At 38.6% G+C, this 14,196-nt stretch overlaps 1 protein-coding gene across 2 annotated transcripts in view; it reads left to right on the plus strand.

Moving 5' to 3' along the window:
• The window catches only part of IL13RA1 (interleukin 13 receptor subunit alpha 1), a gene marked incomplete at its 5' end in the record, with an annotated part of 62,029 nt that extends 55,501 nt beyond the window's left edge, over positions 1-6,528 (plus strand). For both annotated transcript variants that reach the window (XM_079728282.1, XM_079728281.1), the window contains one exon: positions 6,258-6,528. In XM_079728282.1, the coding sequence (XP_079584408.1) occupies positions 6,258-6,350 (93 nt within the window). In that variant the 3' untranslated portion in view covers positions 6,351-6,528. The remainder of the gene's footprint in view (positions 1-6,257) is intronic.
• Positions 6,529-14,196: the final 7,668 nt, after the last annotated feature.

Genomic DNA, 14,196 nt, shown 5'->3' on the forward strand with positions numbered 1-14,196 from the left:
TTGAATTCCTGATTGGAAAGCAGCTATTTAACTTGGAGTTGACTTCCAAATACTGCTGAATTTTTTTTTTAAACTTCAGTGTGTATCTTTAAAAGCTAAGCTCGCTTTCCTACATAGCCAAAATAGCATGGCCGCACTTTAAAAATTATTAATCCCTTAATATCATCTAATACTCAGTCCATATTTAAATATTTCCAGCTGTCCCAGTTGTCAGGAGACAGATAATATCCAGTTGTCCCACCATTAGTGAGATGGACCACTGTATTTAAGGTGATAATAGCATGTCCCCTCCTGCCATCTACACATTTCCTCCCCTTGCCACCTGAAGATAATCTGTGTGGTGTTAATGTTAGCACCCTGTCAACTCTTCAGCTGATGCTTTTATTTATTTATTTTTTTTTTCCGGCATATGGGCCTCTCACTGTTGTGGCCTCTCCCGTTGCGGAGCACAGGCTCCGGACGCACAGGCTCAGTGGCCATGGCTCATGGGCCTAGCCACTCCACGGCATGTGGGATCTTCCCGGACCGGGGCACGAACCTGTGTCCCCTGCATCGGCAGGTGGACTCTCAACCACTGCGCCACCAGGGAAGCCCCAGCTGATGCTTTTTATTGGCCAATTTGTATCCTTGCTTGAATCAATAATCTCATTAGGGGTTGTGAAACAATGATGATTTTTCTCATCTATCATTTAATCTACATTTATAAGCTAACATTTTCCTACAAAGCACTGCTTTCAGTCCTCAACTAGGCTTCTTAGTTGTTCTGAAATTCAGTTTCTGCTAGAAAGGTAGGAAACATGTTTAACTCTTTCCCTTTAATTATCAGTTTTTAAAGTGAGGGTTTGAATTGATAGCCACCTCAAATGGTACCAAATTAGTCCCCTCCACACCACAGTCAACAAGTTCTTTTTAAGCTGCAGTGATTTTTAAGGCATGGGGATCTACAATTCATATTGTACAACTTTCTATTGTGTCTGTTGCTCTGAAGAAGACGGGGGCACATAATCAGCTGACTTGTACACACAAGGCCAGTGTTTTGCGTGGTGCTTAGGTGCATGAAACCCACTTCACCTCTGTTGGCAATTCGCTGTGGGAAATAACCAAATCTTGAAGGTACTCTTAGATTGAAACTTGATGTTCCATTATTCTATGACTTTTGTTTCTTTCTTTTAAAAAAATTATATATACATACATGTATTTTTCTAGGATGACTAACAACTAAAAGCCAGTTGTGTTCACCACCCAAACACTGATTTTTTTTTATCTAGGATGTTTTTCATCTTTGGCCATTATTCTATTGTTGATTACCTTGTTTAAAAAATCAGCAGGGTAAGAATTGAATTATGGACTGTAATTTTGTGGATTTTTTTTTCTACAAGTAATTTTAAAATTAGACTAACTTATAATTCACAAAATTGAATAACAGGTCAGAGCCTTTGCTTTTGTCCCTTTTACCTTACATAGACATATTCATAGAAGCAGTGCTCAGGTAAAGGCCCTGATGCTGATGATGGGTGAAAATGAGAGTAATCAAAGTTTCAGGAATGAAAAAAGGCAATTAAAAAATTAATGTTTTCTTAGAAGCCACTTCTGCTGCATTGTTCTGATTGCTTTTTTCCTGTCCAACACAGTTAAGCATTGGGTCTAATGAGCAGAAACCAATGAAAATGTAACATTCAAGGTGCATTTTTTGTTGTTGTTGTTGTTTTTTGTGGTACGCGGGCCTCTCACTGCCGTGGCCTCTCCCCATTATGGAGCACAGGCTCCGGATGCGCAGGCCCAGCGGCCATGGCTCACGGGCCCAGCCGCTCCGCGGCACGTGGGATCCCTCCGGACCGGGGCACGAACCCGTGTCCCCTGCACTGGCAGGCGGACTCTCAACCACTGCGTCACCAGGGAAGCCCCAAGGTGCATTTTTTTTTTACAACTTTATTGGAGTATAATTGCTTCACAATGGTGTGTTAGTTTCTGCTTTATAACAAAGTGAATCAGTTATACATATACATCTGTTCCCATATCTCTTCACTCTTGCATCTCCCTCCCTCCCACCCTCCCTATCCCACCCCTCCAGGCGGTCACAAAGCACCGAGCTGATCTCCCTGTGCTATGCGGCTGGATATGGGGAGGGGGCAGGGTGCATTTTTTAAATTAAAATAATTTTTCTTTTAAAAGAAATATGTTTATTATAAAGAAATGAGAAATACAGATGGCCAAAAGAGAAAAATTAATCTTGTCATCCAGCTATAATCATCTTTAAGGTTATGAGAACAGCATAGAGGGATGGAAATACAGTCGTCCCTTGGTATCTGTGGGGGATTGGCTTCAGGACCCCCTCGGATACCCAAATTCACGGATGTTCAAGTCCCTTATATAAAATGGTGTAGTATGTGCACATAACCTATGCACATCCTCTGGAGGGCTGACTGCACTTTTACTGGTAAATGGAATAATAGTAACAACAATAATAATAGCAGTTCATACTTATTGAACTTTTGCTATGTGTTAGACACTTTTCTAAGCACTTCCTTCATTAATTTGTCCCCATCCTGCAACAGGGATTATCTCCACTCTACAGATGAAGACAATGAAGCACCAGAGGGGTTACATGTAACTTGTTTGAGGTTACACTGCTGCTACCTAGCAGAGCTAGTATCTAAATCTAACTAACAAGAGTTAGAGCTGGGATCTGAACCCAGGCTTCCTGATCCTCCAGTACACACTTTTAACAAATTATGTAACATGTTTTAATAAAATGCTCATATTTATCTTTATTTGAATTTAACAGATGAAAAGGAAACAGGTGGAACTGAAGGAATTTCTGAACTTTTGACAAACTATAAAATAATTTTTAACAATTATTAAAGACAGCAATTTTTCCATATGTTCTTCCCATTCTCTCCCCATTCTTAAAGTTGTCCAGGATCCACATTTCCAGTGCATAAGACCATTATATACTATATCGTCTCCCTATAGCCCTCTTTAGTCTTAATTCTGTATGGTATGTATTTGATGCTAACCCCCGATCTTTATGTTGATGTCTCTCCAGTCATTTTGGTTTTTTGAAACTCCAAAAGTTTTCTCAGGAAGGATTCATGTGACCAACATTTCCTGGATTATTTACATATTGATGGAGTTTCCTGCATTAATAATTGAAATTCATTTTAGCTAGATATAAAATCCATGGCTTACGTGTTCTTACCTTGGGTATCTTAAATATGTCGTCCATTTTCTTCTGGCATAAAGTGTTGTCAAGGTCTGCTGACAATATAATATTCTTTCTGTATTAAAACACTTGGTCTTTTTTGCCTGCTTGTCAAAAGATTTTTTCCTTAGAAGTCCAATAATTTTACTAGAATATGTCTTGGTATTAGTCATTCTGGGTTGATTTTCCAAGGTATATAGTGTGCCTTTTCAGTATGTAGTTTCAAATCTTTTTAAAATTTTTCAGTGAAAATGTCTTCACTTATAGACTTTGTTATTCTGTTCCCTTATTTTCCTTGCCTGTCTTCTATATTTGTCACATCCTTTCAAATAATTTTCATCTATCTTTATTTCTTTTTGATTTAAAAAATCCTTCTTTTCATCTTTTGTTTCTCTTAAGGTATTATCTGTTGTGTTTATTTGCCCCTGTGTTTCCTCTAGCTAGTCTTCATTTCTGAAATGATTATTTTCTTTTACTTCTAATTGTTTCTTGGGTGTTACCATGTCATTTCTGAATTGTTCTTATTCTGAATTTTTATATTCTTTGACATCATGCACAGTTTTTCATATCACATAACTTTTTCCTAATATACTTTTGCTAGTTTTGAAATATTAGATTATAATTTTCATCTGTGTATATTTTGTGGACATCTTTCTGGCATCTTTTAATTCCATAAGAATATTATTCTGTTGCTTATTTTTACATGAAATTAGTTTCCCTAAAGTTTTAGAAGGAGACTTGATTTAGGATAGTTTTTTTTTTCCTAATTTCATGGCTGTAGAGTTCCATCTTCTATTATTTTTGACAATTTTTCAAAACTATAGTGAATTCCTTTCTGAAATTTGGCTCTGCCTGTTCACCTCGTCTACTTTTATCTGGACTTTATAGTTTGCGTCTCTTGTCTGTGTCCTAGCCAGTGTGGAGTCTGTTCCTATCAGTTTCTCTTCAGAGTGGGACTTTGCCCAGGAAGGCAGCTTTGGATGGTTTTGAGAGTTCATAGGGCTCAGGTGGCTCTCAGGGTGTTCTGTGGACTCCTTGCATTTGGTCACTCTTTTGGCAGTGCAAACCCCTGCCAGACTCACTTATTGTTCATAAATTAGCTTGCGGAAGCTTGAGTGAGTTGTTTTAGGATTCTCAGATCTATCAGATGCCCTGCTGATTCCCTCTCCATACTCTCCCATAGCTAAAGCATTTTGCTCTTGTAGCATCTCTAATTTGTCCCTACCCACTCATATTTCAGGGTTCAGGGGGGCATCACTTTCATCTGGTCTTGTTGCAGATTGTGTCCGTGGATTTTGGCTTTGCTTTCCTACTTACCTTTCCTACTTGTGGTTTTTATAGTGGCATTTCGGGAAATGCAAAAACTATGCTGCCATCCACTACCTTCCTCATAGGATTTCTCTGTAAACTACAGACCATGGGCCAACTCCTGCCTGCCAGTTGTTTGTGTACAGGCTGCAAGCTGCAAATGGTGTTTACACTTTTAAGTAGTTGAAAAAATATAAAGAAGAAAATAATATGAAATTCAAATTTCGGTGTCCATAAATAAAGTTTTGTTGGAGCACAGCCATGCCTATTCATTTATATATTGTCTATGGCTGCTTTCATGCTACAACAGCAGAGACTATATGGCCCTCAAAGCTGAAAATGTTTATTATCTGGCCATCTACAGAAAAAGTTTGCCAACCCTGGTCCTATAATATACTTCTTCTTTTTTAAAAAAAAATATTTATTTATTTATTTTTGGCTGTGTTGGGTCTTCGTTGCTGTGCACGGGCTTTCTTTAATTGCGGCAAGCGGGGGCTACTCTTCGTTGCAGCGCATGGGCTTCTCATTGCGGTGGCTTCTCTTGTTGCAGAGCACGGGCTCTAGGTGTGCAGGCTTCAGTGGTTGTGGCTCATGGGCTCTATAGAGCACAGGCTGAGTAGAATTTGGATATTTTAAGCAGTGTTTTCCAACTTATCTCTCCATACGTTCTCTAAGACTGGATGCTCCTGACCTGCTGAGTCCATCTCCATTTGCACAACCTGAGGCAGCTGAATCATCATTGTTGTTTGTTTCTATTTTTCCTTCTTTCCATTTCCTTTTCTAGGCTTATAGAACCAGAAAACAACAGAGCAGAAATGGAGCCTAGAAATAATCTAGTGCAGGGATTGGCAAACTTTTTCTTTAAAGAGCCAGGTAGTAAATATTTTTGGTTTCACAAGCCTTTTGGTCTGTTACAGCAACTCAACTCTGCTGTTTGTAGCATGAAAACAGCCGTAGACAGTACAGAAACAAATGGGGGTGGCTCTGTTCCCATAAAACTTTATTTAAAAAAACAGGCATCCTGCTGGATTTGGCCCTTAGACCATGGTTTGCAGTCCCCTGGTTTAGTCTAACAACTTTATTTTACAGATGAGGGGACTGAGCTCCCATTTCACCCTTTCCTTTGACTTGTAAGGAAGGAAGGCAAGGACCAGGATATTGGCTTTCACCATAAGATACACTTAAATTGAGTTCAAGATGAGTTTACCTTATATGCATAATTCCCTGTCTAGCAAATGATGTTACATGAAGCTGTTAATGCAGGGTCTTTCAAAGCTTTTACCTGCACGAAGACTTTTGGGACATTTTATATATTGCCATTCACCTTGATGCCTTTTTGAGCCTATTACATCTCTGGAGCAATGGTCAAATTTGAGTGGTAAAAAAGTAAAGATAGAAACAGCTGAAGTAAGGAAAGCATGCTGCTCTTTTATTCTTCTTCAAAAGACTTCGTTTCCAATTTTGGAGGTGTCCACATTTGTTTATCTTTTGAGACAGCTATTAAATATCATATAACAGTTCCATGGTGTTTTTCACCTTTAACGTTAATTCCTGATCGTTTTGTTTAATTGATTGTTTAAATAGATGAAGATTCTTAGGTCAAAAAAAAAGACCCCAAACAAAACAGGAAAACATATACTCAGGGTTCCATGCACACAAACCTAAAAATAAGCATTGGCTGCGAGTACTCAGGGAAAGAACACTGTTTCGAAAAGTCATCGTGTATGTGTTTTTTCTTCCCTTCCAGCACTGGAAGAAGTACGACATCTATGAGAAGCAAACCAAAGAAGAAACTGACTCTGTAGTGCTGATAGAAAGCCTGAAGAGAGTCTCTCAGTGATGGGGATAATTTATTTTAACCTTCAATGTGACCTTGTGAAGATTCATTCCATTTTCCATTTGTTATCTGGGAACTTGTTAAATGGAAACCGAAACTACTGGACCATTTAAAAAACAGGCAGCTCATAAGAGCCACAGGTCTTTATGTTGAGTCGTGCACCGAAAAACTAAAAATAATAATGGGCCCTTTGGAGAAAAGAGTGGAGTCATTTTTGTTGAATTATAAAAAGCAGACGTCTTTTTGCTAAGGCTTCAAGCTAGAGGACAAAAGCAAAAAGTGATGATGGCAGTCGAGTTAATCTTATCAAGAGTTGTGACAACTTCCTGAGGGACCTGTGCCTGCTTTGTGTTCTTCATCTCAAATAATACCAACAAATTGTATTTGTAGGAGAACTCATTTTGGGTGCAAATGCTAAAAGTCAAACTTGAGTCATAGAGAACATCTAGCAAACAAAATTGATAAAATCTGTTATCTGTTGTTTGGGATCCCACTGAGTAAGGGCTATGGCTATTAAAACTCTTTAATAGTCCGGAATCTTCATCCCCTTCAGCAGCATTTTCCTGTGCTTTGAAAGGCCCAGGCATCCTTGTTGGCCGTGACTACAGAAAAAGCAGAAGCAGCTTCTTTACTGAGATCTTTCAAAGCCATTTCAGGCTTTCAAGGGCAGTAGAGGCAGAATGACTTATTGGGTATTAGAGTTTGAGCGACACAGTCTCTAATGATGCATTGTTTATTCTTCACCTCCGCTACTCAAATCAAGTATTTACTCTGCGTCCAGATTGTGTTAGGCCCCCACGTGTGAGGCACCATCTCCCTCTAAGAATTCACAGTCTAGTTGGGGCTCCTCAGTTCTTTCTCCACCAGTCATTTTCCAGACCTTTCAACACCCCACTTCCCACGTCGATTTCCCCTTTTGCATCTCCCTCATTCTTCTGTGTAGTCTTTCACCTCTCACGAGCAGTTAGAATATAAATCTGCTCACAGCACCTAGAGGAGCAGGGAGTAATTTGCATCTCAGGAAAAGTGTGAGTAGACTGAGAAACAATGACTAATTCTCACATATTCTGTAACTTCTGTGTGACTCTGCATTTATTTGAAGCTTTTCAGCATTTACTGTTTCTGTATGCATTTTATAAACAGAAAACAGGTATTATCTTCACCTAGAACTTTGCTATTTGCTTGAGAAAAAAAGAATAGTTGTGTCTTTCTCTTTTCCCTTACTCCCACAAATGGTAATTAGTAGGTTTTGTTTCTTATATTGATAACCAGCCATCCAAGGCTCCAACGTTTGTATTTTTTTTTGCATACGTTAAGGCTCCATTCTCACCCACCCCCACAACGTATCCATATATATATATTCCCTCTACTTCTACTTCCTCCATATTTAAAGTGTGGAAATGAGAAGTCCCCTCCAATGTTTCTCTCCGCACACACATAGACTCAGATTACTGGTAGAAATTTGAGAACTCTATATCACAAGTTCTCCAAACATTCATCCATTTGTATTAATAAGATAATGCTACTTCCAATTCCTGCTCTTAGGGGAAGGGAGATCAGACATCCCTGCTCTTTCAGGTTTGGGCACAGTGGAGGAGCACTGTGCCCTGGCTTTCCTGAGGAAATTGGAGTTCGTGGCAATGGCAGATGTCAAGGTGTTTCCTCCCCCTGCTTTTATATTTGAGGTCAGATTGAGGCTGGGAGATGGGCATGGATGTGCTCTTCTGTCCTACTCTTCTCTAGAAAGAATATTTGGTTTTCCTGTATAGGGATGAGATTATTTCCTAGCCAGGTCTTATACTTCTGCGAAACAAAACACCTAAATGCCTCACCCAAAGTCATTTTTCCTGTTATCCTATTTAGATGGCAGTGCGGGGAGGGGATGCTTTGATATTCTGATTACCCAAAGAACTACTGATGCCAGTCCTGCAGCCTGGGAGTGGGCTGGGAGCGGGGGTGTTCCCATCTTGCTCTTTTAGTGGTAAAGTAGTTGAGGGAAAAGTGCGCAGTGAATTATGGGAGTACCTATGGCTGTTTTATAACTGCTGAAAACTGATCCCCAGGTCTTGAGAGCTCTTGGAGACTTTAACACATCAGTGGAATTCCCACTACCTGTAGGAAACTAATAGGTTTATGTGCTATTTTATGTCTAACCTTTATGGATTTGTTTTCTCCACATATCTAAGTAAAGCCACTGTAAGGATGGTCCTTATTCTTTCATTCAGATAAGTGTTTTCTTCATCCCACACTGAAGGGATACGTGAAACTGTTAACATTTTTGGTAATGCCTTCAAATGGGGATCATTTTGTTTAACTTCTTACAGAAAAGCTTGAGTAAAATAAATATTAATTGTCTTTTTGTATGTCACCCAAATGTTTTCCTTTGTCTTATTTTGGGGAAAGTGTTGTGAGGAGTGGGTGGCAGAAGAAATTGGAGTTAAAAGAATCTAAGTTGGGAAAAAATTCCAAGACAGCTATTTTATCTTACAACCATGTATCATAAGCTTCCCTGCTATTCTCGGCATGCCTGTGTTTTCTGATAAAGGCCTGCATTTGTTTTAGTATTAGTACAGCCTTTGCAGACAGTACCTAAAGGGACATAAGTATTTGCTAAATCGTGGTTCTGACAATTAAGGGAAGTGGAGAACTGGTCCTTTCTAATTTTAAGCTTCAAATAGAGTGCAATGTACTTAAGGAGACTGTCATGGTATATACACGATGAGGGACCTCTAGTTATGAATTAATCACATAAACAGGTTAGATTTGAGACTAAGGAAATCAGTTTTCAATACTTCCCTCTTAAGAGATGGTAATGTAGTTTCATGTTTTCTGTAACTACAGCAAAACGGTTTGAATGTCACGGAGGGTTCTTCTCATTTGTATTAAGTTCTAGGAGTGCGTCTTTAGCCCCAACATTTGTTAATTACCCTGCATGTTTCCAGGATCCAAGCCCTAGGGTATGGGTAGGGGGTGCTGATCTTGGTCAGGTTACATCTGTAACTATCTAAAATGATCCAAGAAGATTCTGGAAATCCATCTCCAGGTAAGTATACTTTTGTTTTGTTTTGAATAAGAAATCACCTTTTGGTCCTCAACACATCAACACGCTGAGTATTATGACAGAAAACATTTAACTGAGGACCCTTGAGATTGTACATCTGTATGAGATCTATGGAAAACAAATTCCTGTAGCCACAAACATGTTCACCTTATCTCAGGGCAGAGGAGCCAGAATGACCTGAGACCATTTGCTTTCCAGGGTAATTTACCATTTTGTCATTTCCAAGAAGTCCTGCTCTTTTACAAGCACAGCTTTGTGCTCATGTGAGTAGCATATCATGCTACTAGAATATTAGTAGTTTTAGAAGAAAGTAAGGGGACAAGAACACTTATTTCAGAGACTCTATTTTCTTTTAAACCCTAATGATTAGATCAAGCAATAAAGTTCTTTGTAAATACCGTAGCGAAATCTTGGCATGCTTTTACTTTAAGAGAAGGAGCAGTTTTACTGACATTTGGATGTGCTAGATATTTTTGACATCAATTCCCAAGATGATTTCTTCCTGAAGTTTCTTTGGCCTTTAGCCATGTTTTCTAATGGTCACAGTTTTAGTTTACCATTAGCAACAGGAAAATACTTCACTGCTAGTTTTCAACATTTATTAGGTAGACCATTATATAAAAAAGAGAAAATTAATAGTTATTGAGTAGCTACTGTGTGCCAAGTTACATGTGTTATTTCACTAAATCCCCATATGAGTCCCATGAGATAGGTTGATTATTATCTTCATGTTACAGATGAAGAAACCAAGACATAAAATGATTGAGTGTATGTGTGCAAGATCACACAGATCGTGACTGAGAGAACTGGAAAACAAGTCAGCCTGGCTTTAGAGCCTGTATAATATAGCCAGTGATGTACTTATTTGTCCTAAGGAGGCTAAAGAAGAAACATCTTATTTCAAATTATTGCCAAATTTCTTATCAACCGACAGACTGAGAATTTAAAATATTTAACTGCAAAGTGAGCTTTATGCAGTGTCAAGATTCATTCATGTGTCCATTCCTCTATGAGCCAGGCAATGTGCTAGGCACTAGGAATTTAGAAGTGAATAAGATTTGTCTTGGTATCAGGTGTTTAGTCAGGGGGAGGCTACTTTGTACAGGGAAAGAAACCTGGATTAGAATGTAGGAGTTCCAAATGACCTTGGGCAGGTATCTCTTCCTATCTGCATCTGCTTCCCCATCTATAAAATGAAGATGTTAGACAGTGATATATCATCCCATCCAAGGCTCATAACAGTGGCCATAAGTCGTAGAGCTCATTTAGAAGTGAGGATCTTTGCTACGTGCACTAGCAATGCCACGGGCAGGTCCCCTCCTCTCTCTGGGCATCAGGGTTCTCATCCGTAAAATGAGACTGGACTAGATTAGCTCTCTTCTGACATCCTGCAAAAATTAAGATGATGACTTTTGTTTTACATATCAAGAAAATATGTTTATGGTCACCTCTTATTCTTGCTATAGGAGGTAGTTAGCTATTAGCAGTAGCTGCCAAAAATAACCAAAGTCGGCCCTTTAATACAACAGTAAAAACAAAAGAATTGATACATTGGAAGAGCCTTGTGGTTCACCCAAATCAGAATTTTCACAAGGGCCCAGCCATGGCTGTGCCTAACAAATATTTCTTGACATGCTTTGCAGATCTTAGGTCATTTTGCCCAGAAATGCAAAAATGGACTTTGTATAATACAGATTGCTTGTATAATGACTACATCTGATGCATTCTCTAAAATCCATTTGAATTCAATACTTGCAAATTTGGTCATTGAATTTAACTTTTGGGGTTTCATTTTATCAAAATTAAACATGTACATAATTTTAAAAGTCAAAGAGTACCACAGGGCTTATAAAAAACAGTCCCCTGCCCCACCCCTCCTTACCCCGGATTCCTCCTCCCAGAAGAGATCCTCACACCCTAATCCCTGGAACCTGTGAAAATGTTACTTTACATGGCAAAAAGGACTTTGCAAATGTGATTAAGATGACAGAATTTAAAATGGGGAGATTATCCTGGATTATGTGGGTGGGTCAGATCTAATCATTTGAGCCCCTAAAAGCAGAGAAATTTCTCTGGCTGGAAACAGAAGAGGAGGAGAGATTCAAAACACAGAAAGGACCCAAAGTGCTGTTTCCGGCTTGAGGATGGAAGAGGCCATGTAGAAAGTGTCAGAGGGAACCGCGTCCTGCCTGTATCCTGAATAAGCCTGAAAACAGACTCTCTCCCAGTGCCTCCAGATAGGAGCCCAGGCTGGCCGACCTGTCATGACTTCAGCCTTGTGGGACCCTGAGCAGAGAATTCAGTCACGCTGGGCTGCACTTCTGACCTGCAGAAGTATGAGCTAATAAATTTGTGTTGTTTAAAACTGCTTTTAACATTTTTAGCTGTTTCTTTTGACATATAACTCTTTACTTTGGAATAATACCCTAATACTTAATGCTATTTCTTATTTTTATTTAGGTTTAGAAATTATCTATTCCTAAATTTCTGCTATGGAAGACGAGGAACTAGCTTTCATATATGCGTCCCAACACATAAACACACACCACGTGCACTCATAATTCTCTTCCACAAATGCAACAAATTTTGGTTTAAATATTCAATATTTGCATTATACCATATAATTATTGCTTACAGTTGATCCGTGTAGAGTGCCATTAACTGTACTTCCTTTATTTTGTTTTTCCCAAATAGTCTATTTTGGTTTGATTTGAATTTTTTCTGCCAGTTTTATTGACATATAATTGACAGACAGCACGTATAGGTTTAAGGTGTACAACATAATGATTTGATGTCCATACATCATGAAATGATGACCACAGTAAGTTTATCGAACATCCATCATCTCACATACATACAAAATTAAAGAAATAGGAAAAAACACAATTTTTTTCTTAGGGTAAGAACTCTTAGGATCTACTCTCTTAACAATTTTCACATATAACATACAACCATGTTAATTATATTTATCACGTTGTACATTACATCCCTAGTACTTGTTTTATCTTATAACTGCCAGTTTGTACTTTTTGACTGCCTTCATCCAATTCCCACTCCCCCCACCCCCTGCCTCTGGTAACCACAAATATGATCTCTTTTTCCATGAGTTTATTTTTTTTGTTTTTATTTATTTATTTTTTTTGCGGTATGCAGGCCTCTCACCGCCATGGCCTCTCCCATTGTGGAGCACAAGCTCCAGACGCACAGGCCCAGCGGCCATGGCTCACGGGCCCAGCTGCTCCGTGGCATGTGGGATCTTCCCGGACCGGGGCATGAACCCGTGTCCCCTGCATTGGCAGGCGGACTCTCAACGACTGCGCCACCAGGGAAGCCCAGTTTATTTGTTTTTGAAGTATAATTGACCTATGTTAGTTCCTGTTACACAACATAGTGCTTCGGTATTTCTATACATTTCAAACTGATCACCACGATAAGTCTAATTACAATATGTGACCATACAAAGATATCACATAGCTAGTGACTATATTCCCCACACTGTACATTTGGTTCGATTTGTTTTGCTATGCACCTGCCATGACTTCAGTCTCAAACTTTCTATCAGAACCATTAAACTCCACTCAGTATGGTCAAGCATATTAGGTAATCTAGTCATACTCGATTCTACGAGTTCCATTTCTTTTTCTTGGAGACAGCCCTAGTGGAGCTTGCTGCCCTCCTGATCCATTCTGGAATGGATGCCCTCTAGGCCTGCTACCCAGCTGTCATCCTGGGAATTCCCTTTGCTTCTCTTCTGTGTTAGATTCTGTTTCCTAGCTCTCAGCTTGTCCACTTTCTTGCTTTATGCCCTAGTTTTGCTGGACCACATCCTGCACTAACTTCCTTAGAAAGATTGCATGGGAGGTAATTTTAATAAAACCCTTCTGTGTCTGAATATATCTTCATACATCATTAACATTTTCACCAGGTGAAGAATTCCTAATTAGAAACAATTTCCTTTTAGAATTTTGAAAACATTATTCCAATATGTTCTTGCTGCTAGTGTTGCTTTTGAAAAGTCTAATCCTGTATTGATTTCTTTTTTTTTTGTATGTAACTTTTTTTTCTGCAAGCTTTAAAAGTTCTCCTTTGATCTCTATTGTTTTAAAATTTAACAGTGATATGCCTTCTTCTGCATCTTCTTCCATTTACTGGGCTGGGCTTTTGTGAGTCCTTTCAATCAAAAAACTCATCTTTCATTTTTGAGACATTTCTCACATACTATCTCTTTTTTGTTTTCTCTATTTCTAGAACTCCTATTAGTTGTATATTGGATGTCCTGGACTGATTCTTTAATTTTCATGTCTTTCTCTCATGTTTCAATTAATTGTCTTTTGGTTCTACTTTTTTGGAGGTTTCCTTAACTTGATCTGTCTGAGCCTCAGTTCTCATCTGTAAAATGGTGATAAAAGGACCTACCTCATAGGATTATTTTGAGATGTTGATGAAATAAACCATGTGAAGTGAACTTCAATAAATGATGGCTGTGATTGTATGTACTGTTATTCTGGCACCAGTTCCTTTTTCCTTCTTATGTGAAAATGACAATACTAGTGGCAGCAATATATCTTGCTTTTACAATATCTTATTATACTATTAACCTTCATTGTACTGAGTTTGTAATGGTATGACATTTTCTAATTGCACTGTTTTAGGAAAAAATATGGTATAAATCTATTTAGCAATATTAGAATCTTAGAATGTTAGAATTCAAATCTTAACTCTTTTATTTGTTTCTAAAAATGTTTAAAATCAAAAGTAGTTTTTTTCTTTCTTTCCTTTTCTGTTTTT

The sequence above is a fragment of the Hyperoodon ampullatus genome (assembly GCF_949752795.1).
Source record: "Hyperoodon ampullatus genome assembly, chromosome: X".
NCBI classification, from domain to species: Eukaryota; Metazoa; Chordata; class Mammalia; order Artiodactyla; family Ziphiidae; genus Hyperoodon; species Hyperoodon ampullatus.